Source organism: Phyllobates terribilis, unplaced genomic scaffold, assembly GCF_046119375.1.
Source record: "Phyllobates terribilis strain yellow unplaced genomic scaffold, ASM4611937v1 Scaffold_8__6_contigs__length_399053987, whole genome shotgun sequence".
NCBI lineage: Eukaryota > Metazoa > Chordata > Amphibia > Anura > Dendrobatidae > Phyllobates > Phyllobates terribilis.
The window spans coordinates 184,981,734-185,009,246 of NW_027362768.1; the positions used below are offsets into that span (position 1 = coordinate 184,981,734).

At 48.5% G+C, this 27,513-nt stretch overlaps 1 protein-coding gene across 2 annotated transcripts in view; it reads right to left on the bottom strand.

The window, feature by feature from the left end:
- Positions 1–4,386: 4,386 nt before the first annotated feature.
- LRRIQ3 (leucine rich repeats and IQ motif containing 3) overlaps positions 4,387–27,513 on the bottom strand; it is a 91,064-nt gene continuing 67,937 nt past the window's right edge. For both annotated transcript variants that reach the window (XM_073643898.1, XM_073643897.1), the window contains exons 7-9: positions 23,816–23,954; positions 8,406–9,111; positions 4,387–4,684 (exon numbers count right to left, since the gene is read on the bottom strand). In XM_073643898.1, coding sequence (XP_073499999.1) covers positions 4,480–4,684; positions 8,406–9,111; positions 23,816–23,954 — 1,050 coding nt within the window. In that variant the 3' untranslated portion in view covers positions 4,387–4,479. The remainder of the gene's footprint in view (positions 4,685–8,405; positions 9,112–23,815; positions 23,955–27,513) is intronic.

Sequence of the window (27,513 nt, forward strand, 5' to 3'; positions counted from 1 at the left end):
TGTGTATATGCCTGCATGTGTTTGTGTGTATGTATTTGAGTGCCTGCATGTCTACGTGTGTATATATGTCTTCACACGTGTGTGCGTGCTTCCCTGTGTATCTGTGCATGACTGCGTGTGCATTTCTGTGTGTGCTTGCCTGCGTGTGTACGTGTCCCCATTTCTGGGAGTATCTGTATCTGCGCGTGTATATTAGGGCTCTTTCACATGTCCTGATATTTACGGGACTGGAGATATCCGTGTCCACCTGTGTGTCATCCGTGTGACACGTACCGGTGCTTGGGAATCAGTTAACAGTTAGCGCTGTTCCCAAGAGCCGGCCGGGTGCTGAGCGCTGCCCTCATCATAGATCCCTGCCGGTGCTGCGATCAGCAGCAGGGTCAATGATGAGAGTAGTAGTCTACTCCCGCCGTGTCCAACTGTAAAAATAGGAATAAAATAAAAAAATCCTTATACTCACCTTTCCTAAGTGTCACCCGCTGTAATCCGTGCGAGCGCTCACGGCGAGGGGAATGACTCCTGCAGCGAGCGGGCCCCGGAGCTGCGCGCAGTGATTTGACAGGGCACCGCTTGTTGAGCGCAGCTCCGGGGTCCACTCGCTACAGGAGTCATTCCCCTCGCCGTGAGCGCTCGCACGGATTACAGCGGGTGACACTTAGGAAAGGTGAGTATAAGGATTTTTTTATTTTATTCCTATTTTTACAGTTGGACACGGCGGGAGTAGACTACTACTCTCATCATTGACCCTGCAGCTGGTGATCGCAGCGCCGGCAGGGATCTATGATGTGGGCAATGCTCAGCACCCGGTGCTTGGGAACAGCGCTAACTGTCATCAGTGTGCGGGACATTTTGCGGGAGGTGCAGCAGGTTAAAAACAGACATGTCAGCGTGTTTTGCCCATGGACACCACATGGTCTGTCTGTGGAAAGTGGACACACACTGACATGTGCACATTCATCTGAATGGGTCTGCGTGTACCAATGTCTCTGGTACGTGTGGAAACTGTCACCGCACGTACTGACGTGTGAAAGAGCCCTTAGTATGTGTCTGTGTGCGCTTGTTTTCGTGTGTGTAAGCGCGCTTCTGCATGTCTGTGTGCTCTTCCGAAGATTTATTATATTTGGGGAGAGATGGGAGAGAAATTTTAGGAGACATAATGGGGAGATGTGTAAAGAAACAGTATGGTGAACTAGGGGAGGGGTGGGAATGAGTGCAGGAACAGAATGGGGATGTATGAGGAAACACTATGGAGAGTAGGGGAATAGTGTGAGGAGACAGTATGGAGGGAGAAAAGTGTGAGGTGACAGCACAGAGACTAGGTAGTGTGGGGGAAGGTATAGAGATGCGGCAGTATGGGGGGGAACAGTGTGAGGGCACAGCAAGGAGGGAACAGTATGCTGAGGAGGTGGAGTGTGATGAAGGGGCACAGTATAGAGACTGGGCAGTATAGGGGGGACACAGTGTGAGAGGACAGTGTGAAGAGGGGGCCCAGTATGGTAAGGAGAGGACAGTGTGGAGAGCAGGTACCATAAGAGGGGTAGAGTGTATGTCATATTTTGTGCAGGGAACATTGTAAGAGTTAGGTTTATTCAGGGGCTCAGTGTAGATATTTTTATTCAGGAGCATTATAATGACACTGTATCTTTAAGGGCATCGTGTCGGGATGTGCTGCAGAAGACCGGAGAAGATGGAAGTCTGCAGAGACGAGCTGTGGATGAGAAAACTCATCATGGAGTCTGGACAAGAGGAAGAAAAGAAAGAGAACGACTCTAATCAGAGAAGACGTCTCAGGTAAGATACCTGGATGTAAATGTTCATTTGTGATCCTGCCTGTGTCTCGCCAGTACTGTGGTTCCTGTATGGTCCGCAGTCTGATGATGACTGATAACAACTCCCAGTATCTCTATTGTTAATTACATACTGGGAGTTGTAGGTTTATGCGATACAAAGATATATGGGGCTGACCTGACATTACAAATGATGGTGGTTCAGATGATGTATTAATGTACTGATGTATTTGTGCGCTTCTGCGTGTTTGTGCGCGTCTGCGTGTTTGTGCGCTTCTGCGTGTTTGTGCGCTTCTGCGTGTTTGTGCGCGTCTGCGTGTTTGTGCGCTTCTGCGTGTTTGTGCGCGTCTGCGTGTTTGTGCGCTTCTGCGTGTTTGTGCGCGTCTGCGTGTTTGTGCGCGTCTGCGTGTTTGTGCGCGCCTGCGTGTTTGTGCGCGTCTGCGTGTTTGTGCGCTTCTGTGTGTTTGTGCGCGTCTCCGTGTTTGTGCGCGTCTGTGTGTTTGTGCGCGTCTGCGTATCTGGAATAATATGTATTATTGTAAGATGCGTGTATGTAACTGTGCATTGTGGTGTGTAATAACATTCATATGCTTGAGGCACCTTTACTAAATCTATTAGGTCTCTTTCACATGTGTTAGGGAATTCCATTTGTCTTTACACATTTAGGAACAGACAAGTGACATTTGCTAACCTTGTCATAACTGTCACCATTGGGATGTGCTTGTATGGAGCGGGTTCAGGAGCTGAGCCTGCTCCATACCGGGCAGATGTCGGCTGTGTTACATAGCCGGCGTCTGCCTGTAACAGCAGTGATCAGAGCTCCCCTTGATTGCTGATGTTTTGAGTATTTCAGTGCCCTTGTCAATCACGGACAGCGGCATTTAGATAGCACAATGGCCGGTGCATGCAGTCACCTGCTCCCTTCTGCCCCCTGTGACGCAGTTGCAGGTTGCTGATGGGTTGCCAGTAGTGCTGAGTGAGCGTGGTCGGATAAGAGACATTACAGTCACCGCGAACTACAAAGTGAGCGTGCTGCAATAACGTCCGGCACCTTGATTGTGACACTTCCATGGAGCCAAACCTCAGGCTGAGCTTCATTGAATGACTAACATGGTAGCTGCACCTGGCAACTAGTGCTGAGCGAGCGTGGTCGGATAAGGTGTGATCCCAGCATGCTTGGGTGTTATCTGAGTATCTTGTAGTGCTCTGCTAATATGCTCGAGTCCCCGGGATAGCATGTTTTGCGGCGGTAGACAGAAGCAACACATGCAGGGATTACCTAACAAACAGGCAAACAGGATTACCCCTATATCTGCAGATAAATAGCGTTTTTCAAGGTGACAAGTTACCATTAAAGGGACTCTGGCAGTACGGAATGACTGTTTGAACAAAGTCCTGCCGCTTGGTGCTCCACAGCGCGGCCAATCATGTAACTATAGTGCATTATAGAAAAGCATGACAAGTAATAAAACCGTTTATGGTGGGCTGTAGTGTGGGCCCCTAGAGTCAGTTCCCCTGGTGGGCCCTAGGCACCCCAGTCCGACCCTGATCCTGGCTGACACCAGGCAGCATCTCCACCCTCACAGGTGAGTTACATTGTACTTTTAAATGGCCTCCCAATAAAATTTGTATAATGATGAAGTATTATTAGGACATTTCATCAATAACAGATTGGTGGGGATCCGACACGTGGCGCTGCCACCGATCATCTGTTGTCACCGCCAAAGGGCACAGTGAACGGGAGCAGGAGCACCACAGCGCCGACGGTGGCATGAGACTGTTTGGCCATGACTGACACACAGCGGGACGTGCAGAGGGGGATATGAGGACACGTTTAGAAAGATGTTTAGATGGATAATAAAGGGGAGATGCAGTATAGTAAGGGGAAGCCTTATGACAGGGTCCTTTAAATACATCAGAAGCAACATTGCTGGTTTGCTACAATGTATCCGCCTGGAGTTACAGAGCATTGTCTAGATTGGATACAATTATATCCATTTCTCAAATGAGGGAAGGATTAACCATGTACAAGTTTTTCTGCTTCCACTGATTTCAATTAAAGGGATTGTCCGGGACTTTAACATTGATGGCCTATCCTTAGGCCATTGGTGGGGGTGCGTCACCTGGCACCTCCGCGGATCAGCTGTTCCTGGTGTCGGTCAGAACTGCAGCACGGCACAGCTCCGTCTTCTCTATAGTGGCCGTGGCCGGGTACTGCACATCCGCCACCTGTTGGCTTGAATAGGGGCTGAATGTGCAGTACCCGGCCACGGCCACTATACAGTAGATGGAGCTGTGCTGTGCAGTTCCGTAACTGAGCAGTTCCGGCTGTCGCCGACAACGTGAACAGCTGATCGATGGAGGCGCCCCCACCTATCAGACACTGATCCTATCCTAAGGATAGGTCATCCTTAAAGTCCCAGACAACCTTTTTAAAGCTTTTGGTCCCAATACAAAAAACAGTCACCATGTGCCATTTTGTAAGTGCTGCTTTGCACCCCCTTTTGCTACACAAGAGTCTCTTACAACACAGCTCAGGCACGTGTCAGACTTCTGAATAAGTAATTTTATTCTGTTTGGCAATTTAAAAAAAATCCCAAAACATAAAAATAAAATCCTCAATGTAAAAATCCCGTCGCCCCTCAGGTGCCCGCCGCCGCCGCCGTCCTGCCGGCGTCTGCCTACGTGTATGTTAAGTGCAGCCATGCTTTATTTGTATCCCCTTGGAAAGCGGCTGTTTCACGGGCACTTTGTACATAGGTTCGGTGGTGACGCGTTGACCCTTCATGGTCGTGACACGAGCCCGGGCTTCATGTAACCTGTCATTAGCTTTCTGCAGAACAGCAGACCCGAGCGTAACCTTTTCAGAAGCGTTTTCTATCTGGAGCACCAGCTGCCTGCGAATTATAAAAAAAAAAGATTGAAAACATAAAACCTTTCTCACCACATTCAAGGACTACAATCGATTTCCTTTTGCACCCCATACATGAAGTGCCCAGACCCGTCCAGATCTAATATTCTGCAATATTTATTACATTGACATTTCTTCATTTTGCTGCTGTAAGGACTTTTATATAGGAGAAAACGTAATGCAAAAAGGTGCAAAAAAAATTATCCCCCCGAAAACTAAAACCTTGGCTACTTTTATGATCCCTCTTAGAAAAGTCCCCTAAAAAATGAGCTGATTACACATTTCTCCACTGCTGAGATCTAATGGCATCAAGCTGTAATCTCCAGGGGAAGTGTTACATTCTCTTGCAGCACCCCCGCAGGAGACATGAAGCATTACATGCTGCCAAATGAAATCAACAGAGGCATATATATGTGTCGGGTCCTCCTGACAAACTTGTTGTGGCACATTTTGGCTAAATGATGGAGATATTAACTCAATATGTGTTGATAGTGGATTTTAGAAGTTTTCCAAACCAGACCGTCTATTCAAATTCTGAAAAAATTGTGTTTTAAGGAACTAGTGACACACTTTATACAGCTTTGTTATTCATTCAGATGCACATTGTGGTGTAAGTCACTACCAAAGAACTTTGGCAGTAGCTTTTAAAGTCTTGGGGAGAAAAGGATCAGGCATATTGGAATTCCAACATGCCTGATCCTTCTTTTCCCAAACATCTCAAGTCATGGGAGAATCAGGACGCCCCACATACACATTAGATGTTTGTGTCACTCTGTTCGACAAACATTTATACTTGCCAACAACTCCTATAAAAAGGAGGGGACCTGCTGGGCTGAAATGAGGCAGCAAGTCTTCTAGGCTGCGTCAAAACCTACCAGAAATTAGCATCTCTGGAAGGTTTCTTGTGTGTGATGCTTGAATGTTCCACAGATGGAGACCAAGCGACCAAAAGAATCAAGAATCAAGAGTCTGAAAAAAAACGGATGACAACCAATATGGCTGTCAATATACAATACAGACCAAAACTTTGGACACACCTTCTCATTTAAAGATTTTTCTGTATTTTCATGACTATGAAAATTGTACATTCACACTGAAGGCATCAAAACTATGAATTACCACATGTGGAATTATATACTTAACAAAAAAGTGTGAAACAACTGAAAATATGTCTTATATTCTAGGTTCTTCAAAGTAGCCACCTTTTGCTTTGATGACTGCTTTGCACACTCTTGGCATTCTCTTGATGAGCATCAAGAGGTAGTCACCAGAAATGGTCTTCCAACAATCTTGAAGGAGTTCCCAGAGATGCTTAGCACTTGTTGGCCCTTTTGCCTTCACTCTGCGGTCCAGCTCACCCCATCTCGATTGGGTTCAGGTCTGGTGACTGTGGAGGCCAGGTCATCTGGCGTAGCCCCCCATCACTCTCCTTCTTGGTCAAATAGCCCTTACACAGCCTGGAGGTGTGTTTGGGGTCATTGTCCTGTTGAAAGATAAATGATGGTCCAACTAAACGCAAACCGGATGGAATAGCATGCCGCTGCAAGATGCTGTGGTAGCCATGCTGGTTCAGTATGCCTTCAATTTTGAATAAATCCCCAACAGTGTCACCAGCAAAGCACCCCCACACCATCACACCTCCTCCTCCATGCTTCACGGTGGGAACCAGGCATGTAGAGTCCATCCGTTCACCTTTTCTGCGTCGCCCAAAGACACGGTGGTTGGAACCAAAGATCTCAAATTTGGACTCATCAGACCAAAGCACAGATTTCCACTGGTCTAATGTCCATTCCTTGTGTTCTTTAGCCCAAACAAGTCTCTTCTGCTTGTTGCCTGTCCTTAGCAGTGGTTTCCTAGCAACTATTTTACCATGAAGGCCTGCTGCACAAAGTCTCCTCTTAACAGTTGTTGTAGAGATGTGTCTGCTGCTAGAACTCTGTGTGGCATTGACCTGGTCTCTAATCTGAGCAGCTGTTAACCTGCAATTTCTGAGGCGGGTGACTCAGATAAACTTATCCTCAGAAGCAGAGGTGACTCTTGGTCTTCCTTTCCTGGGGCGGTCCTCATGTGAGCCAGTTTCTTTGTAGCGCTTGATGGTTTTTGCAACTGCACTTGGGGACACTTTCAAAGTTTGCACAATTTTTCGGACTGACTGACCTTCATTTCTTAAAGTAATGATGGCCACTCGTTTTTCTTTACATAGCTGCTTTTTTCTTGCCATAATACAAATTCTAACAGTCTATTCAGTAGGACTATCAGCTGAGTATCCACCAGACTTCTGCACAACACAACTGATGGTCCCAACACCATTTATAAGGCAAGAAATCCCACTTATTAAAACCTGACAGGGCACACCTGTGAAGTGAAGACCATTTCCGGTGACTACCTCTTGAAGCTCATCAAGAGAATGCCAAGAGTGTGCAAAGCAGTCATCAAAGCAAAAGGTGGCTACTTTGAAGAACCTAGAATATAAGACATATTTTCAGTTGTTTCACACTTTTTTGTTAAGTATATAATTCCACATGTGGTAATTCATAGTTTTGATGCCTTCTGTGTGAATGTACAATTTTCATAGTCATAAAAATACAGAAAAATCTTTAAATGAGAAGGTGTGTCCAAACTTTTGGTCTGTACTGTACGTTCCAGAGATGTTGTCAAACAGAATTCCCAGACTTTACATAAGAAATCTGCCTGGAAACGCCTTCATTTATCCAAGTTACAAATAAATAGATGTGGCTGGAAAATGAAGGAAAAAATTATGGAAAAGTAAGAATGAAAAAAAAATTCACATTTCCACAATTTGGAGATTATGTTGACCAGGTAAACCCTTAAATGCCAAAATTCACAAGACTAAATAAGCGAACTCTGATGGAAACACAACAATGACATTGAGTTCAGAAAAATCCACGTTTCCATTATTACTGCGAGGACAGAGTACGAGACGCCCGATCGCTAATGAGAAATCAATGGAACCAAAGAGGATTATAATCGTCTTGTCAATGTTACTAACCAGACCCGTCTACGTGGTCGTGTCCCTGGATGCCCAATTGGAGAGAGACACCGAGAGAACAAGGATTGTGTTTTGGTAGGTGGTTAATATCCCTTGAAGCATTTTATCTGTATGGATATAGCAGTGGTGAGATGCAGCACCCTCAATGGGTTGGGCAATAGGAGAGGCGATAAATGTAAGAAAATGGGGTCCCACTGCTGGGAATCACATCAATCTGAAGAAAGTGGGTCCCAGATACCCCATTTGAATGGAGTGATGGTCACACATGAGCAGAACCACTGTCGAGATAGCCTTGCACTTTTCTCTTTGTTGGTCCCATAGAGTATTAATGGAGCAGTAGTGTCCATGCATGACCACTGGGCCATTCTCGTGGATTGGTGGGGTCCTAGCAGTAAGATCCGAATGACCATATAATTATCACTGCTACTACGGGTAAGTTATATATGCTGTTTATGGATCAAGCCCTCCTCGCCAAAGGTAGTACTGTTATTTTGGAGAAAGGTCTTTTGGGTGGATAATGGTGCGACCACCACTTCCTCATCCCTTAAAGTTATTTGGTTTATTTCACAATGACCTTGTTCTCGTCACTCAACCACTGCGCTATCCATCCTTGGTCTTGGGTGATCAGTCAACATTCATGGTTGCACTGACGCCATTGTTTTCACCGTGGGTCAATCAGATGGGTGTGAAGCGTTACCTGTGTTCCTGGATACACTTTGTAAATTCCTTCTGCCTTTTATGGTCTTCTTTCAAAGCTTGCACTTGTCCGATCTTCTCTTTCATCTCCTCCTGGCTTCTGATCATCCGGTCATGTCTGATCAACGTCTTGGCGACGGACAAGTGGTGGAGATTAAACTCTTTAGCCAGTAGATGTTCTGACCTCTTTGCCTCTTTTTGCTTACAGAACTGTCTGTGTCTATATTTGACTTTGTCCATGAAGTTGGAATTGTCCAAGATGTTGCCTTGCGCTTGCTGTTGTGTGGTCAGAGAATCCATCGCATGCTGCTCTATGGCCCCTTTAGTTTTGCTTCCCAGAAACTCTTCGATGTTACATTTGGCTCGTTTTCTGTCATCTTGCATCTTCATCACCAGATTCCTGTTCTTCATGAGACTGTCATATTTCTCGCGATTTTCATAAGCCTTGTCTACGGCACACAAGGGTAACAGTTTCATTAAATGTTTGCCGCCTGCTGAAGGTCTCGTACGAGGCCGATCTATAAGCTTTGCCGCTTCTCTCTTTGCCTGTATAGCAGAGTGGATGTGTTGAATGGAGCAGCGGATGTCCTCTGCTGACTTTTCAATGGATATCGTGACGTCTTTAGATGGGTCTGACGCGTAGACGATGACTTTTCTTCCAAAAACACCAAATTCTGTATCACTTTTTTGGTCAGGCTCTAAGGTGCCTAATGGGATAGAAAAGTTTTGAGTGTGAATAATTTTGTTAGAGTCCATTAAAAAAAGTTTCTTCACACCCACCAACCTTTATAAATGTTCTACCTATTATTCATCAAGGTCCATAAAACAAGAACCAAGGTACCAGAGGAATAATTACCACATTTAAAAGTCATCACCCATCTAAAGTATAAGTGATAACTTGTGGATTGGAAAGAGTCCGACTGCGGGAACCCCTACCCATCTCAAAAACTCTGAAATGACGCAAAGTAACTGTGTGGTGGCCGGTGATCACTAATCCATTATTTCTCTCCTGGACTGCCAAAGATAGAGAGTACAGAGCGCATGTGTGAACATCGATTCATTCTAAAGGGGTATTTCAGAAACATTCTCAAAAAACAAAAAGGGTCCCAGCATTCAGACCCCCACTGTTATCAACTATTCTTTAGAAAGGTGATGACTTTAAATGTTGGGAATAATCCTTTAATTAAAGATATAGTCGTTTAATATCCAGAAATTCTAACAATCCAATGCTTAATCCTTGCCCGAAACTTTAGGACTGTAATTTTTTAAGATGGAAAAAAAAAGACAATAGACCAATTATGAGTCTCTTCTAATTAAAAGGATTTTACACTATGTAAGGTGGCTGTCAGAAACATAGTGGATGAGAGATATGTATCACAGAGGTGGTTGTCCTCTGTGATATAAACCTGGAGTAATGCTCTAGTACACATAGTAGTAAGAGGGGTTAATCGGCCATGACGGGCCGGGTTTATTGTGAGCAGCTGAAGAGTTAACGCGGGACGGCTGCTCACCATATCTCCACCTTTGGGTGTGGTTCACATTATAAAATGGTATCTGTTTGTCTCACACATGGTCAGTGTGTGGAGGTGTGCAGACCTCCAGGATTGTGTGACTTGCTAGACGACTAAGAAGCTGGACTCCAACCCAAGTGGGCGAACCTGCACTATTGTATGGACCTTTTACTTTATGTTTCAAGTTAGTGTCAGGTAAGGGCTGTATTTGAGTTTTCGTGTGATGCGGTTTACGAGAAGTGAAATAAACCAGTCGGACTTCTAAATAGAGACGGTTCCTGTGATACCTGATCCTGCTCCCATGTGAGTAGCATTGTTCCAGCTATTTTAAAACACAATCTAAATAGACCCAAGGTGATGGGGAAAAATTGAGATTCGCTGAATGGGTCAGCGCTGTGTTTCTTTACATCACACTGTATCCCTCGCAAGGCTCCTGACTTCTTCCAGATGGGGTGGATATTACGTGACCACTGCAGCCAATCAGTGGCTGCTAATTGGTGATCAGAGCTGCTGACTGGCTGCAGCATCTTTCACCCCTCACACTCCCAAAATAGTGAGCTAGTGGGGGACACAGTGCAGGCTACTAAAGAGCAGCACCAATTTAATCTTTTGTACATGATCATCTGGCATATAGATTTAGGGAGCACCGTAGTTTTTCAGTGGATACATTGACCCCTCTTTAGGGCTCTTTTACATACTTTTTATTGGAGCCTTGGAGCTTCAGGTTAAATCTCTGTTAATTATCATCTCTAGTGATGAGCGAGCACTAAAATGCTTGGGTGCTCGTTGCTCAGGTCGAGCACATTGGAATACTCGGGTGATCGACCCGAGCAACGAGCCCAATGTAAGTCTATGGGAAACTCAAGCACTTTTCAGGCGGCTCCCCCCGGCGCTCAGCAGAGGGCCTAAAAATTGCCCAAATCGATGGGAACAGTGCTGAAATGACATGGGGACAGCATGGGGAAGACCTCTGGAAGCATCTCTGACTCCCAGGTCATTGCCTAAAAGTGTGCCCATCATAAGTGATCCTTGGCGCATGCGAAGATGCCTCCCGCCATGCACCTGTCGCTGCAGACTTGCAACAATCACCGTCCATGTCCTTCTCCCACTGCAGCGTTCAGTTGTACCTACCCCATTCCTTGGAATGCAAGCGCAAGTATGCAGCCAGCCACCCACCCACCCCTAGGCTGCAATATTATACTGCCAAATTTTTGACAGCTGCTTGAACTTGAAATGTGGCCTTTTAGGCTCGTGGAGGCGGAAGCTTTTCACAACCTCATGCCGGCGGAGGCCGAGTGTCCATACTTGGTCCCCAGCCGCCACTATAAAACCCGGTATCGCCTCCGCCTTCCACCAGCACGGGTCCCACAACTTTACCCGTGCCCTCCCCAGTGCACTTACTGGGAAGGACCGCCTAACCACAAACACGTGGACAGGTGAATGGGGCCAGGGACGGTACGGAGCCAGTCCACAACTTTTTTGGCTGAGAGTTGTATTTAGCTCCGTGAAAGGACTGACATAGAGGGAAACCGTATCTACCCTGCGTGTCATTTCTCCCAGGAAGTCCTGTAATTGAGCTTGTTGCAGAAGAATGGCAGCCCGTCCAACATCAACTTTCCCTTGTTGGTGGTGCTTTGACACACACACATCTGTCTTTGGGCATTTAATTTCTTGAATACAGAGTTGGACAATGGCCTGATCTGTAATGCGTTTTGAGAAATAACATGCATGAGCATATCCTATCCACATTAAAAAAGCAGCCATAGAGTGTCCGGGAACCTTCCCCCACACTTTTCTTAGCCAGGGCTCCTTTTCGGCAGGGTTGGACGGGCCAACCAGAGAACCGGAGACTCCTCCGGCGGGCCTTGGCTTCTCCTTCAGGAGAGTTCATAGTGCCGAGGTGAGGCCATGATGATGATAGAGGCCACCATCTGCTTAGTTTTCTGTTACTTGGAATGGAAGTGCAAGTATGCAGCCAGCCACCCACCTACCCACTGGCCGCAACACTAAACTGCCAGATTTATGGGCAGCTCTTTGCACTGGAAATATGGAATTTTAAGCTCGTGGAGGCGGAAGCTTTTCACAACCTCATGCCGGCGGAGGCAGGGTGTCCATACTCGGTCCCCAGCCGCCACTATATTTCCCGGTATTGCCTCCGCCTTCCACAAGCACGGGTTCCACAACATTATCCGTGCCCTCCCCAGTGCACTTACTGGGAAGGACCGCCTAACCACAAACACGTGGACAGGCGAATGTGCCAGGGACGGTACGGAGCCAGTCCACAACTTTTTTTGCTGAGAGTTGTATTTAGCTCGGTGAAAGGACTGGCATAGAGGGAAACCGTATCTACCCTGCGTGTCATTTCTCCCAGGAAGTCCTCTAAAGCTGCTTGCACTTGAATGTGGCCTGAACATTACAGCTGGTACTTTTATGTGGGAATTTGCTTGCCTCCTACCAGCCTGGAATATTTCCAGCAAACTATGGTACGACGCCATGGTATTAGCACTGCCACCAGTACCAGTAGCGAAGCCATCCCCAATTTCCTTCTCAGGAATTTTATTTGGTAGACTGAGTGGCTGCCCAAATACATTTTCTCACAAAGGAGCTGAAGATAGAGTGGCAGTAGGTGCAAGTTTCTCCAGCCTGTTAGATATTAGAGGGTGAACGGCAGCACATTGGATCAGTGGTTAGCACTGAAGCCTTGCAGCGCTGGGATCCTGGGTTCAAATCCCAGCAAGGACAACATCTGCAAGGACTTTGTATGTTCTCCCCGTGTTTATGTGTGTTTCTGACGCGCCCCCTGGGCCATGTTGTTAGGGATACCCGGAGCCGGATCAGATGGGGGTTGTAGTCTCCGAGTGGCTGTGACCCGGTCCGTGCCCAGGGTGTCAAGCTCAGTGTGTGGCAGTCCTACAGATGTTATTAGAGTTCTTTGTGTCGACTACGCCACCCGTTGATTTGCGGTCAAAAGGCCGCCGCTGCAGCAGGGTCCGCTGAGGCTGTTGGTATGTGTGCAGCTTTGGTAGTATAACCCCCAACGGGAGGGGTATAGCCTCAGGGGGTCAGATGTAGAGGATGGTGGTTGTGAAGGTGCAGGATGAATCAGCAAGAAGACTCAGAGTCGGGCTGTGCAGTTCAGGGGTTTTTACTTACGGGTGTTCTTATGGTCACTCTGGCCTGAAGCGACCACCCGAGCCGTGCTGCGTCCACCAGGTCCTGGACTCGGCTAACCCCCAGGCAGTTCTGGAGCGTGGTCCTGAGCTCCTGTCTGACTTTCCCTCTCTTCTGGCCGTTCTCACCAGGGATCCACCTATGTCCGGCTCCCTCGGGTCTCTTGGTGGGTACACCTCCTCTGGGTTCCCTGACCCTATACTTGGTCTGCCTTCCTGGTGGATTTGGTGAGGGTCGTGGCAGATCCTGCCCACGACCTCCGGTCTCTGGCTAAGATGTGCTTTTCTCTCTGCCAGCTTGGGATCCGGTACCCTAGGTGCCAACTCTTCACCCTCTGATCTAATTTTGGGTTCTTGGAGTTCCTGCTTGTTTTCTCTGGGTCCTTCTGACTCCTCTCTCTCTCTTGGCCTTGGAGCTGGGCCCAGCCGGAACCACAACTCCCTGTCAGCCCTTCTGGCTGAGCTTCTCTGCTCTGCTCCTCTGACTAAACTCTGACAGACTGACGTCTCACAGACTGACAACTGACTGACTGACCCTGATCTAAGATGGTGCCCACCTTATATACTCCCTCTATGTGTGAGCTCAGGTGACCAGCACCCAATGAGCTCCTAGCTTTACCCAGGCTGCTCCCCCTATCTGCCCCTACACTACTGGGATGTTCCACCCCCCTCCCACTCCAGCCAGGAACAGACACTGTCGTACCTGCACATTTCTCTAGTGGGAGTACCATCGGTCTGTTCCCCGGAAATGGGATGTGTGTAGTGCATGCAGCCTACTAGCTCAGTTCCACACTCCATCCTTACCCGGGAGTGGAATATCACACCTCTGGGTTGAGGTGCAATACCCCTGTAGCAGCCGAATCCTCAGGGTGCTACATTCCCCCCTGGTAAATCACAGCACGTCCTCGGGCTGTAAAATATAAACATCCAAAACATACAAAATTTTTTTTTTTTCATAAACATATAAAACATATAAAACATCATATACATCATCAGCAGCAATAAACTCTTCATATAAAAACTTTTCATAAATAACATTCTTGTTTCTGGTTCCTCCGGTCACGGTGCAACTTGTGACCGGGTAAAGTGCGACAGTCTCTCTTGGAATAAAACAGTTCCCTATAAAACCGGTAGGGGGCGCTTTAGGAAGCGCAACTATATACAAGGGGAAATATGGCCGCTCTCAGTCCTCGGCCAGGTATTAGGGAGGAATGACCGCTCTCAGTCCTCGGTCAGTGGGAATAGGGACACACGGGTTTCAGTTCAATCTGCTGGTCCCAACGGGGACTATATTTTAACTAGAACAGTTCTTATACCCTGACGGGTAACTATGTACAGTCTCTTCTCTACCGTACTCAACGACGGCGTCCTCCTGCTCCTTCTTTAGATTCTTCAGACCCGTCCGGGTCCTCTTGCTCCTCCTCACACCGCAGCTCCTCCTCCGTCAGGCGATGCACATGGAGGGCGTAGGGTCCTTTGGCACACTTGTGCCGGGTGAAGGTGACCTCGTCCCCTACATACAGGTCACGACCTCTGTGTCCCTCCGGCAGATGGCTTTCTACGTCTCTGCGGGTGACAAAGACGTCGCCGGGGGTGTAATGATCCCTGATGAAACCCCAACCGTGCTGCAGTTGGAATATAATTACAGTCCCGGTGGCACGGGGACCGTGGGCTGCACGGGGGTTCCTCCGGGTCCGGCTCTTCTGCTCCGCGCTCCTTATCTGCGCTTGCTGTTCCCGGACCCGCCTCTCTCTCCGCTCCCTCTCGAAGACCTCGAGCTGCTGGCGGCAGCACTCTGCACGCTCTGCTGCGGCCGCCCGAGTCTCCTGAGTGAACCCCATGAGGTCTTCTCCGGTGGGGTCCCACTTGAACTGTGCTTCCTCCAGCGGGGGCGAGGTCCTCTTTACAGGCTTCGGAGCCGGAATCAGGGGCTCGTCTAGGGGTCTCTCTTTCCGGAGTCGGGGATGGTGAAACTCCGGTGGTCATATAAAGGGCTGCCCATCCGGGCACGTATGCTGGGCGAACAGGTCCTCACCCAGGTGCGGTACTTTAGGTGCTATGGGCGCTGTGGTAGTAGCGGCGCCCGGGTTGACCAGGCCTTGCGACCAGGCTTGGGGCACGCTAAAGGAAAAGGGCACCGTAAGAACGGCGGCGCCCGTGGTTACTCGGCCCTGCGACCAGGCTGGTGGCTCCGCGGAGGTAGGGGGCGCTGTTGGAATTGCGGCGCCCGGAGGTACTAGGCCTTGCGACCAGGCCGGTGGTATTTCCTGCTTGGCCACGCTCGAGGTCGAGGCGTGTGACGTCACAGGGGTCGCGGCCGCGGTTTCCGGTTGAGGCCTAGTCGGCGGCGGTGACGATGCAGCGACGGGCACGGCAGGGGGAATTTCGGGCTCTGCGACGGGGAGCTGGGGCAGGCACGCGGTTTCCCGGCTCGGGGTAGAGACGTCCCCTTTACCTGCCTCCGTCCGTTCAGCTCCCTTCTCGGCGCCGTCTCCTGCCTTCATTCTTCCTGCGCCATCCTCAGAGGCGGTCTGTCTCCTCGTCTCAGGTGGCGTGCTCCGCTGACGGGTTTCGGTCTGCTGGGCCATCTCTCGGCTCCACTCCGCCAACGTCTCTCGCTGCACCCGGGCCATCCTCCGTGCGAGGCCCTCCAGCGCGGTCTGTGCACGCTCCCGGTCTCGGGGGAGCTGTGCTAGGATCTCCAGCAGGCCTTCTGGAGTGGCGACCTGCAACAGGCTCCTGACCACTGGGTCGGTGCTGCCTGACTCTCCCTCCATCTCCGGGTAGGCTCTCTCTGGACTCTCTTCCAGACGTCTTGTCTCCGGGTGCGCTCTCTCCAGACTGCTCCAGGCGACACCCATCTTTGCTCTCTTGTTCTGTCTCCGCCCACATTGAGGGTGGTCCCGGGGCAACTTTGTGATTGTCAGTTCCAGGGGCAGTTCTCTTACGCTGATGGACACTTCCAGCATCACAGTCTCTGTTGGTGGGCGCGGTTTCCGCTTTTGGCGCCATTCTTCGACCTGGCCCACGATGGGAGGTGGCCTCTTGCCACCCTCTGGCACGCCCATAATGGCGTCCGCTCTTCCAAGGCGGGAAATCTTTGGAAATGGCGGGAATCGTCTCCCAGTGGCGGGAAACTCCATGGATGGCGGGAAAAAGCTGCAAATGGCAGACAACCGGCGGGAAACGACCTGTGATGGGGCCCGATGGCGGGGACCCTCCGGAACCGGCAGGAGACTTCTTTTTGAGGTAACGGTGAACTTTTCTTCAGGCACGCAGTACCCGGTTGTTGCGGGCACGTTATCCTGCCGACTACGCCAAAGTTGACGCGCCCCCTGGGCCATGTTGTTAGGGATACCCGGAGCCGGATCAGATGGGGGTTGTAGTCTCCGAGTGGCTGTGACCCGGTCCGTGCCCAGGGTGTCAAGCTCAGTGTGTGGCAGTCCTACAGATGTTATTAGAGTTCTTTGTGTCGACTACGCCACCCGTTGATTTGCGGTCAAAAGGCCGCCGCTGCAGCAGGGTCCGCTGAGGCTGTTGGTATGTGTGCAGCTTTGGTAGTATAACCCCCAACGGGAGGGGTATAGCCTCAGGGGGTCAGATGTAGAGGATGGTGGTTGTGAAGGTGCAGGATGAATCAGCAAGAAGACTCAGAGTCGGGCTGTGCAGTTCAGGGGTTTTTACTTACGGGTGTTCTTATGGTCACTCTGGCCTGAAGCGACCACCCGAGCCGTGCTGCGTCCACCAGGTCCTGGACTCGGCTAACCCCCAGGCAGTTCTGGAGCGTGGTCCTGAGCTCCTGTCTGACTTTCCCTCTCTTCTGGCCGTTCTCACCAGGGATCCACCTATGTCCGGCTCCCTCGGGTCTCTTGGTGGGTACACCTCCTCTGGGTTCCCTGACCCTATACTTGGTCTGCCTTCCTGGTGGATTTGGTGAGGGTCGTGGCAGATCCTGCCCACGACCTCCGGTCTCTGGCTAAGATGTGCTTTTCTCTCTGCCAGCTTGGGATCCGGTACCCTAGGTGCCAACTCTTCACCCTCTGATCTAATTTTGGGTTCTTGGAGTTCCTGCTTGTTTTCTCTGGGTCCTTCTGACTCCTCTCTCTCTCTTGGCCTTGGAGCTGGGCCCAGCCGGAACCACAACTCCCTGTCAGCCCTTCTGGCTGAGCTTCTCTGCTCTGCTCCTCTGACTAAACTCTGACAGACTGACGTCTCACAGACTGACAACTGACTGACTGACCCTGATCTAAGATGGTGCCCACCTTATATACTCCCTCTATGTGTGAGCTCAGGTGACCAGCACCCAATGAGCTCCTAGCTTTACCCAGGCTGCTCCCCCTATCTGCCCCTACACTACTGGGATGTTCCACCCCCCTCCCACTCCAGCCAGGAACAGACACTGTCGTACCTGCACATTTCTCTAGTGGGAGTACCATCGGTCTGTTCCCTGGAAATGGGATGTGTGTAGTGCATGCAGCCTACTAGCTCAGTTCCACACTCCATCCTTACCCGGGAGTGGAATATCACACCTCTGGGTTGAGGTGCAATACCCCTGTAGCAGCCGAATCCTCAGGGTGCTACATTTCCTCCTCAGTAAAAAAGCAGCCATAGAGTGTCAGGGAACCTTTCCACACAGCAATATTCTTTAGCTCGGTGAAAGGGCTGGCATAGAGGGAAACCGTATCTACCCAGGCTGTCATTTCTCCGTCACCAGGTTCCGCCCATTGTCACACATGGCCATGCCTGGCTGTATGTTCAGCGCTGAGAGACACAGATCATGCTGCTGTGTTACAGCTTTCAACAACTCTGCAGCGCTGGGCGGTTTGTCAATTAAGCATGTTATCTTCAGCACAGCCTGTTGCTGCTTGGCCAAGGCAGTGCTGCAGTGCTGTCAGCTTGTGACTGATGTGGTCATTTCGGAGATGGAGGAGGAGGTGCATGAGCTGAACAATGTAATTACATTGAGGTTAAATTGGTGACGCTGTTTTTTATACTAAAGAAAGATCCTATTGTTTTGGTTTTTAACGCTATTTTTTAAGACAAATGCAGTCACCGGGAAATGTCATTTTAACATTTTACAACCTTATCTGGCAATGTGGTGTGTGACACATCATCAGACACATCCTGTTTTATTTATGATGGAGGGACTCTGAAAGCCATAAAGCCTATTTTTATAGGGACATCAGACAGCCCTTACTATTCTTACAAGGCCAGCAGTCGGCCCTCGCTATTGTTAGAGAGCCATCAGCTGGCTATGCTTTGTTGTTCCCATTATTAACAAGTGGGTCTCCTATACTTTTATTGCATATTCAGTGACTGCAAGGGCTGCCAAAAATTTGGAAGCAACCCAATACCCCTTTGAAGAGACATAGAGGAGGGTCTCAGTAAAAAAAATGTTCCCATTATAAAGGAGCGGGTCTCCTATAGTGGTAATGCCCATGCTGTGACTGCAAGGGCAGCCAAAATTTGGGAAAAACCCCACTAAGAATTTAAAGACACACAGAGCAGGGCCACAGTAACAAGTACGACATGTTCCCATTAGAAAGGAGAGGGTCTGCTATACAGTTATAGGGTATGCAGTGAGTCCAAAGGCTGACCAATTTTAGGAAAAACCCCACTAAGAATTTAAAGACACATAGAGCAGGGCCACAGTAACAAGTACGACATGTTCCCATTAGAAAGGAGAGGGTCTGCTATACAGTTATAGGGTATGCAGTGAGTCCAACGGCTGACCAATTTTAGGAAAAACCCCACTAAAAATTTAAAGACACACAGGGCAGGGCCACAGTAACGACAAATTCCCATTAGAAAGGAGAGAGTCTCCCATAGTGTTGGCCTATGCAGTGAATGCAAGGGCTGCCAAAAATTTGGAGGCACTTCAATGCCCCTTGGAAGAGACGTGGAGGAGGGCCTCATAAAAAAATGTTCCCATTAGAAAGGAGCGGGCCTCCTATACTTGTAATGCCCATGCACTAAGTGTATGGGCTGACAAACATTTACCCCTGGGGGGTATACATGAACATACTGTATAAAAAAAAATTTTCACAGGCATCATAAACACCCTTTAAAAAAATTATGTGGGTGTTGCATCACGGACCACGGTCACCCTGGTGATATGGTGGTGGAGGATGAGGAGAAGGAGGAGGACAAGAGCAAATAGACAAAATCAGGAAGCGTATACCCATGTGTGGGTGTGATAAGGTGCATGGGAATACACCTCCCAAGAAAAGACACTGGATTTGAGTTTATGTTACGCTGCTATCATTCAGTGGTGTTGAGAAGTCTGGCCCAATCCAGCTCTTGTTCATTTTTATAAGAGTCAGCCGGTCAGCATTTTCAGTTGACAGGCGGATACGATTATCAGTTATAATTCCATCAGCAGCACTAAAAACCCGCTCTGATAAAACGCTGGCGGCAGGGCAGGCCAGGACCTCCAAGGCGTATAGAGCCAGTTCATTCCACGTATCCAGCTTGGATACCCAATAATTATAAGGCACAGAGGAATCACGGAGGATGTTGGTACGGCCGGCAAGGTACTCCCTCAGCATCTTCCCAAACTTTGCCCTCTTTGTGAGAGTACCCTGCGCCTCAGGGCTTGTGCGATGGGAGGGTCTAAGAAAACTCTCCCAGAACTTTGACAGTGTTCCCCTGCCTCTGCTGGATTGGAGTTGTGTCTCTCTCGCCTGTACTCCTTGGTTGTCCAACGAAGTGTGCCCTCTGCTGCCAGCCTTTTCAGATGGGAATTTTTTTAATAGTTCCGCAACAAGGGCCTTCTGGTACTGCCCCATTTTTGTAGACCTGTCCGCCTCAGGAATAAGAGATATAAAGTTCTCCTTGTAGCGTGGGTCTAGAAGTGTCACCAACCAGTAATGACTGTCACCTAAAATTTTGAGAACGCGAGGGTCATGGGAAAGGCAGCGTAACAAACTCAACCATGCGTGCCAGACTACTAACAGGCAAGACTTCCGTGTCCTCACCAAGAGGATGACTGACCATGCTCTCCTCCTCCGCCTCTCTGTTCTCTGGCCATCCACGCTGAACAGACAGGCAAGGCAAGACTTCCGTTTCCCCACCAAGAGGATGACTGACCATGCTCTCCTCCTCCTCCTCTCTATTCTCTGGCCATCCACGCTGAACAGACGGTATGACAGCTGTGCAGGTAGTACCGTCTATAGTGCATGAAACTAGCTCCTGTCCTTCCTCCTCCTCCTCATTGTCACCCAATCCACGTTGGGATGAGATGAGGCTTGGCTGTGTGTAATCACCCTGTATGGTTCCTTGCTCCATCTCATCGTGCTCAACCTGCAATGCATCCTCTTTTATTGTGAACAGAGAGCGTTTCAGAAGACAGAGAAGCGGGATGGTGATGCTAATTCTGGCGTCATCACCGCTCACCATCTTGGTGGAGTCCTCAAAGTTTTGGAGGATGGCACATATGTCTGACATCCATTTCCACTCCTGAGGTCTTATGTGTGGAGTCTGAACTGAATACCGATGGCCTTGTTGATGCTGGTACTTAACAACTGCCCTCTTCTGCTCACAAATCCTTCCCAACATCTGCAGTGTAGAGTTCCAACACGTGGGGACATCACACACCAGTTTGTGAGCCGGAAACTGCAAACGCTGCTGAAACACTGCAAGGGCGGCGGAAGCTGTAGCTGGCTTTCTAAAATGGGCACACAAGAGGCGTACTTTAACAAGCAGATCCGGCAGCTCCGGGTAGGATTTGAGAAACCGCTGAACCATGAGGTTTAGCACATGGGCCACGCATGGAGCGTGTGTGAGCTCGCCTCGCCTCAGAGCCGCCACCAGGTTCTGGCCATTGTCACACACGACCATGCCTGGATGTTGGTTCAGCGGTGTGAGCCACAGATCTGCCTGCTCTTTCAGAGCTGTCCACAACTCTTCAGCATTGTGCAGTTTTTCAGCTAAGTATATTAGCTTCAGCATAGCCTGTTGCCGCTTGCCCGAGGCAGTGCTGCAGTGCTTCCAGCTTGTGACTGATGTGGTCATTTCGGAGATGGAGGCTGAAGAGGAGGAGGAGGCTGAGAAGGATGAGGTGCAGGAGCTGTAGACCGTGGGGGCAACCCTGATTGACCTAGGGCCCGCAATCCTTGGCGTCGGGAGGATGTGTTCCGTCCCAAGGTCCGACTGGGTCCCGGCTTCCACTATGTTAACCCAGTGTGCTGTCAGCGAGATGTACCATCCCTGCCCACAAGCACTTGTCCATGTGTCCGTGGTTAGGTGGACTTTACCGGTAACTGCGTTGTTGAGAGCACAGCTAATGTTTTGGGACAAGTGCTTGTGTAATGCGGGGACGGCACACTGGAAGAAATAGTGGTGACTGGGGACCGAGTACCGAGGGACGGCCGCCGCCATCAGGTTGCGGAATGTTTCCGTCTCCAAGAGCCTAAAAGGCAACATTTCAAGCGCAAGCAGTCGTGAAATGTGAGAATTTAGTAGTGTGGGCTGTGGGGCGTTGGCTGCATATTTGCGCTTGTGTTCCAAGGACTGGGGTATGGACAACTGAACGCTGCGCTGGGACAAGGACATGGACGTGCTTCCTGATGCTGCTACTTGAGAGTGTGCAACGACAGGTGCAGGGCAGGAGGCATCTTCGCATGCACCATGGACAGGGGATTGGCTTGCATGCACAACAGCGGAAGAAGCAATGATGCCACCCGCAGACACTGTATCTGGACACTGGGGTTCGGCCCACAAAATCGGGTGCTTTGCTGCCATGTGCCTAATCATGCTGGTGGTGGTCAGGCTGGTCGTTTTGCCACCCCTGCTGAAGGTGGCCTGGCAGGTGGTGCAAATGGCCTTTTTGGGATTATCGGCAAAGTCTTTAAAAAACAACCAGACTCGGGAAGACCTAACAGTTGTAGTGGCAACTTCCTTCATGTTGGTGTTACGGGGAAAGGTTGCCTGCTTTCTGTCTGCGGCCACCACACTTCTTCTTCCTGCCTGTTGGGGTGCTCTGCCTCCTTCCCCCTGTGTGCTGCTGTCCTCGCTCTGCATGTGCTCCTGCCAGGTTTGGTCAGTTACTATATCATCCACCACCTCCTCCTCTTCCACTTCCGCACCCTGGTCCTCATCCTGACTTTCTGGCAATTGTGTCTCATCATCGTCCACCTCTTGTGACACTTTCCCACCGTCGCCTTCGTGTGACCGTGGCTGCTCAAATATTTGGGCATTGCTACACGTGGTCTCCTCTTGCCCCGCTTCAAGTGGACCGGGCGAGGTGCCCGAATCTATAAATGGAAAAGTGAACCGCTCTTCAGAGTCTCCAAGTGTGGGATCAGTTGTCTCTGGGTACTCGGCATGGTGGGAGGAAGGAGGATCAGGGTGAGGAATATGCAGTCCAGACTCACGGCTACTGAGACTTGACCGTGTGGAAGACAGGGTGATGGTGGTGGTGGCTAAGTGACTGGAAGCATTATCCACTATCCAACCAACAACCTTTTGACACTGCTCTGGGTTCAATAGTGGTGTGCTGCGGTCCCCTAGAAATTGGGACAGGAAGGTCAGACAAGAAGATGTGGGTGTTTGTTGTGGCCTCTGCATGCACCATTACCATCACGTCTAGTTCCCCGTCCCTTGCCACGTGCCTTGCCCATTTTAAATGGAGGACAATATCTTCCACACTCACTACAAATGACTGAGTTTGGAGCGAACTTATATGTGATCCGTGTGACGGAGAAAACAGAGTTTTAAATACCTGGCCTGTAGGTAAGTAGTTTGACCAGCAAACTGGTGTGAATTGCTTCACTGACACACTAAAGGAAATTTTTAATGGAGGCCAGAAATGGCAGTATTTTCTGACAACGTATATGTGATCCGTTTGACGGAGAAAACACAGTTTTCAATAGCTGGATTTCTAGCGCTGTAATATGGAAAGGACATGGCTGTATTTTGCAGTGCCAACATGCAAATGGCGCAGAAAAACGGTGTTCTCTGGATTGCTGTTTAAGCAAATAATGAGGATTAAGATCCAAAGAAAAGTATTCCTGGCCCCTGAGACCTGGGCCTTTGTATAGAAATATCTAACAGCAGAAGGCAGAACTGGAATGGAGCCTCTTGTGCTATATGCACTGCAGTCTGCTATATACCCTGCCTGCCTGCCTATATACACTGCCTGCCTGATATCTCTGCAGATGGATTAGTCCTCAGAAGGACTGTTTGTTAAGATGGATATGTGTAATGTACGGTTTTTCTCTCTACACTACCTAATACACAAGCAAATCTCTCCCTGACGCAGCAGCAGCAGCTCCTCTCCCTACACTGTCTGATCCGGAGTGACTGTGACGAGCATGGCGGCGCCAGGTCTGATATAGACCTGATGACGCTGTGCGGCCAGCCAGTCACTGTAATGCCACAACCAACATGGCTGCGGCATTACAGTGAGTGGCAGGCAATCCCTGCATGTTCATTGGCTCTCTAAAGAGCACCAAACAAGCAGGGAGGGGACCCGAGCTCCCGCCGAGCAACCCGGAAATACTCGGCGAGCATCTCGAGCAGTAGCGAGCATGCTCGCTCATCACTACTCATCTCCCTATAATTTCTACATACAATTCCTGCCCTGGAATAGTAGCAACGTTGGAATGATCCCGCCTACTGGCCATACTTGGAGTTGCAATTTTATTTTTTCCTCTTTAGTTTCAAAAGCATCTGGTGACCTTAGGAAGAGAGGTAATCAGTCAGTAAAAGAGTAAGGGAGAAGCACTAACCTTGGTCTCGGCGTTTAGAAGCTGCTAATTTGACATCTTTTGCTCTTTTTTCTCCATGTAAAGCCTCTGATATAGGAGGAGGCGGCAGTTGCTGATTTTGGTTCCCCAGATCATAAACAATTTCTGCTTCGGGCGAAGCCTGCTCATAAAAGTGACACTCAGCATCAATTGTGGAAACATGACGCTAAACAGTCTTATCTGATACAATAGATGTTCAGCTTTGTTAATGTCACATTGTTTAAACCCATCATGACTTACAGAAGGTTTAGTTACAAGGACACAAGTCCACTGCCCAGAGCAAGATTAATCTGTTTAACGAGCCACTGGCACTAACATCGGGAGAGAGGGAAACACTGATGAGCCAAAAATACAAAACAAACCACAAATTATAAATGATCACATTCAATTACATATCCTGTTACTTATCCTTTATATCTCCAAAGCTGCACTCACTATTCTCCTGGTGCAGTCACTGTGTACATACATTACATTACTGATCCTGAGTTACCTCCTGTATTATACTCCAGAGCTGCACTCACTATTCTGCTGGTGCAGTCACTGTGTACATACATTACATTACTAATCCTGAGTTACATCCTGTATTATACTCCAGAGCTGCACTCACTATTCTGCTGGTGCAGTCACTGTGTACATACATTACATTACTAATCCTGAGTTACATCCTGTATTATACCCCAGAGCTGCACTCACTATTCTACTGGTGGAGTCACTGTGTACATACATTACATTACTGATCCTGAGTTACCTCCTGTATTATACTCCAGAGCTGCACTCACTATTCTGCTGGTGCAGTCACTGTGTACATACATTACATTACTGATCCTGTACTGATCCTGAGTTACATCCTGTATTACACTCCAGAGCTGCACTCACTATTCTGCTGGTGCAGTCACTGTGTACATACATTACATTACTGATCCTGAGTTACATCCTGTATTATACTCCAGAGCTGCACTCACTATTCTGCTGGTGCAGTCACTGTGTACATACATTACATTACTGATCCTGAGTTAAATCCTGTATTATACTCCAGAGCTGGACTCACTATTCTGCTGGTGCAGTCACTGTGTACATACATTACATTACTGATCCTGAGTTACCTCCTGTATTATACTCCAGAGCTGCACTCACTATTCTGCTGGTGCAGTCACTGTGTACATACATTACATTACTGATCCTGAGTTACATCCTGTATTATACTCCAGAGCTGCACTCACTATTCTGCTGGTGCAGTCACTGTGTACATACATTACATTACTGATCCTGAGTTACATCCTGTATTATACTCCAGAGCTGCACTCACTATTCTGCTGGTGCAGTCAATGTGTACATACATTACATTACTGATCCTGAGTTACATCCTGTATTATACTCCAGAGCTGCACTCACTATGCGGCTGGTGCAGTCCCTGTGTACATACATTACATTACTGATCCTGAGTTACATCCTGTATTATACTCCAGAGCTGCACTCACTATTCTGCTGGTGCAGTCACTGTGTACATACATTACATTACTGATCCTGAGTTACATACTGTATTATCCTCCAGAGCTGCACTCACTATTCCGCTGGTGCAGTCACTGTGTACATACATTACATTACTGATCCTGAGTTACATCCTGTATTATACTCCAGAGCTGCACTCACTATTCTGCTGGTGCAGTCACTGTGTACATACATTACATTACTGATCCTGAGTGACATCCCGTATTATACTCCAGAGCTGTACTCACTATTCTGCTGGTGCAGTCACTGTGTACATACATTACATTACTGATCCTGTACTGATCCTGAGTTACATCCTGTATTACACCCCAGAGCTGCACTCACTATTCTGCTGGTGGAGTCACTGTGTACATATATTACTTTACTGATCCTGAGTTACATCCTGTATTATACTCCAGAGCTGCGCTCACTATTCTGCTGGTGCAGTCACTGTGTACATACATTACATTACTGATCCTGAGTTACATCCTGTATTATTCTCCAGAGCTGCACTCACTATTCTGCTGGTGCAGTCACTGTGTACATACATTACATTACTGATCCTGAGTTACCTCCTGCATTATACTCCACAGCAGCACTCACTATTCTGCTGGTGCAGTCACTGTGTACATACATTACATTACTGATCCTGAGTTACCTCCTGTATTATACTCCAGAGCTGCACTCACTATTCTGCTGGTGCAGTCACTGTGTACATTCATTACATTACTGATCTTGAGTTACCTCCTGTATTATACTCCAGAGCTGCACTCACTATTCTGCTGGTGCAGTCACTGTGTACATACATTACATTACTGATCCTGAGTTACATCCTGTATTATTCTCCAGAGCTGCGCTCACTATTCTGCTGGTGCAGTCACTGTGTACATACATTACATTACTGATCCTGAGTTACATCCTGTATTATACTCCAGAGCTGCACTCACTATTCTGCTGGTGCAGGCACTGTGTACATACATTACATTACTGATCCTGAGTTACATCCTGTATTATTCTCCAGAGCTGCACTCACTATTCTGCTGGTGCAGTCACTGTGTACATTCATTACATTACTGATCCTGAGTTACCTCCTGTATTATACTCCAGAGCTGCACTCACTATTCTGCTGGTGCAGTCACTGTGTACATACATTACATTACTGATCCTGAGTTACATCCTGTATTATTCTCCAGAGCTGCGCTCACTATTCTGCTGGTGCAGTCACTGTGTACATACATTACATTACTGATCCTGAGTTACATCCTGTATTATACTCCAGAGCTGCACTCACTATTCTGCTGGTGCAGGCACTGTGTACATACATTACATTACTGATCCTGAGTTACATCCTGTATTATACTCCAGAGCTGCACTCACTATTCTGCTGGTGCAGTCACTGTGTACATACATTACATTACTGATCCTTCGTTACATCCTGTATTATACTCCAGAGCTGCACTCACTATTCTGCTGGTGCAGTCACTGTGTACATGCATTACATTAGTGATCCTGAGTTACATCCTGTATTATACTCCAGAGCTGCACTCACTATTCTGCTGGTGCAGTCACTGTGTACATACATTACATTACTGATCCTGAGTTACATCCTGTATTATACTCCAGAGCTGCACTCACTATTCTGCTGGTGCAGTCACTGTGTACATACATTACATTACTGATCCTGAGTTACATCCTGTATTATACTCCAGAGTTGAACTCACTATTCTGCTGGTGCAGTCACTGTGTACATACATTACATTACTGATCCTGAGTTACATCCTGTATTATACTCCAGAGCTGCACTCACTATTCTGCTGGTGGAATCACTGTGTACATACATTACATTACTGATACTGAGTTACATCCTGTATTATACTCCAGAGCTGCACTCACTATTCTGCTGGTGCAGTCACTGTGTACAAACATTACATTACTGATCCTGAGTTACCTCCTGTATTATTCTCCAGAGCTGCACTCACTATTCTGCTGGTGCAGTCACTGTGTACAAACATTACATTACTGATCCTGAGTTACCTCCTGTATTATACTCCAGAGCTGCACTCACTATTCTGCTGGTGCAGTCACTGTGTACAAACATTACATTACTGATCCTGAGTTACATCCTGTATTATTCTCCAGAGCTGCACTCACTATTCTGCTGGTGCAGTCACTGTGTACAAACATTACATTAC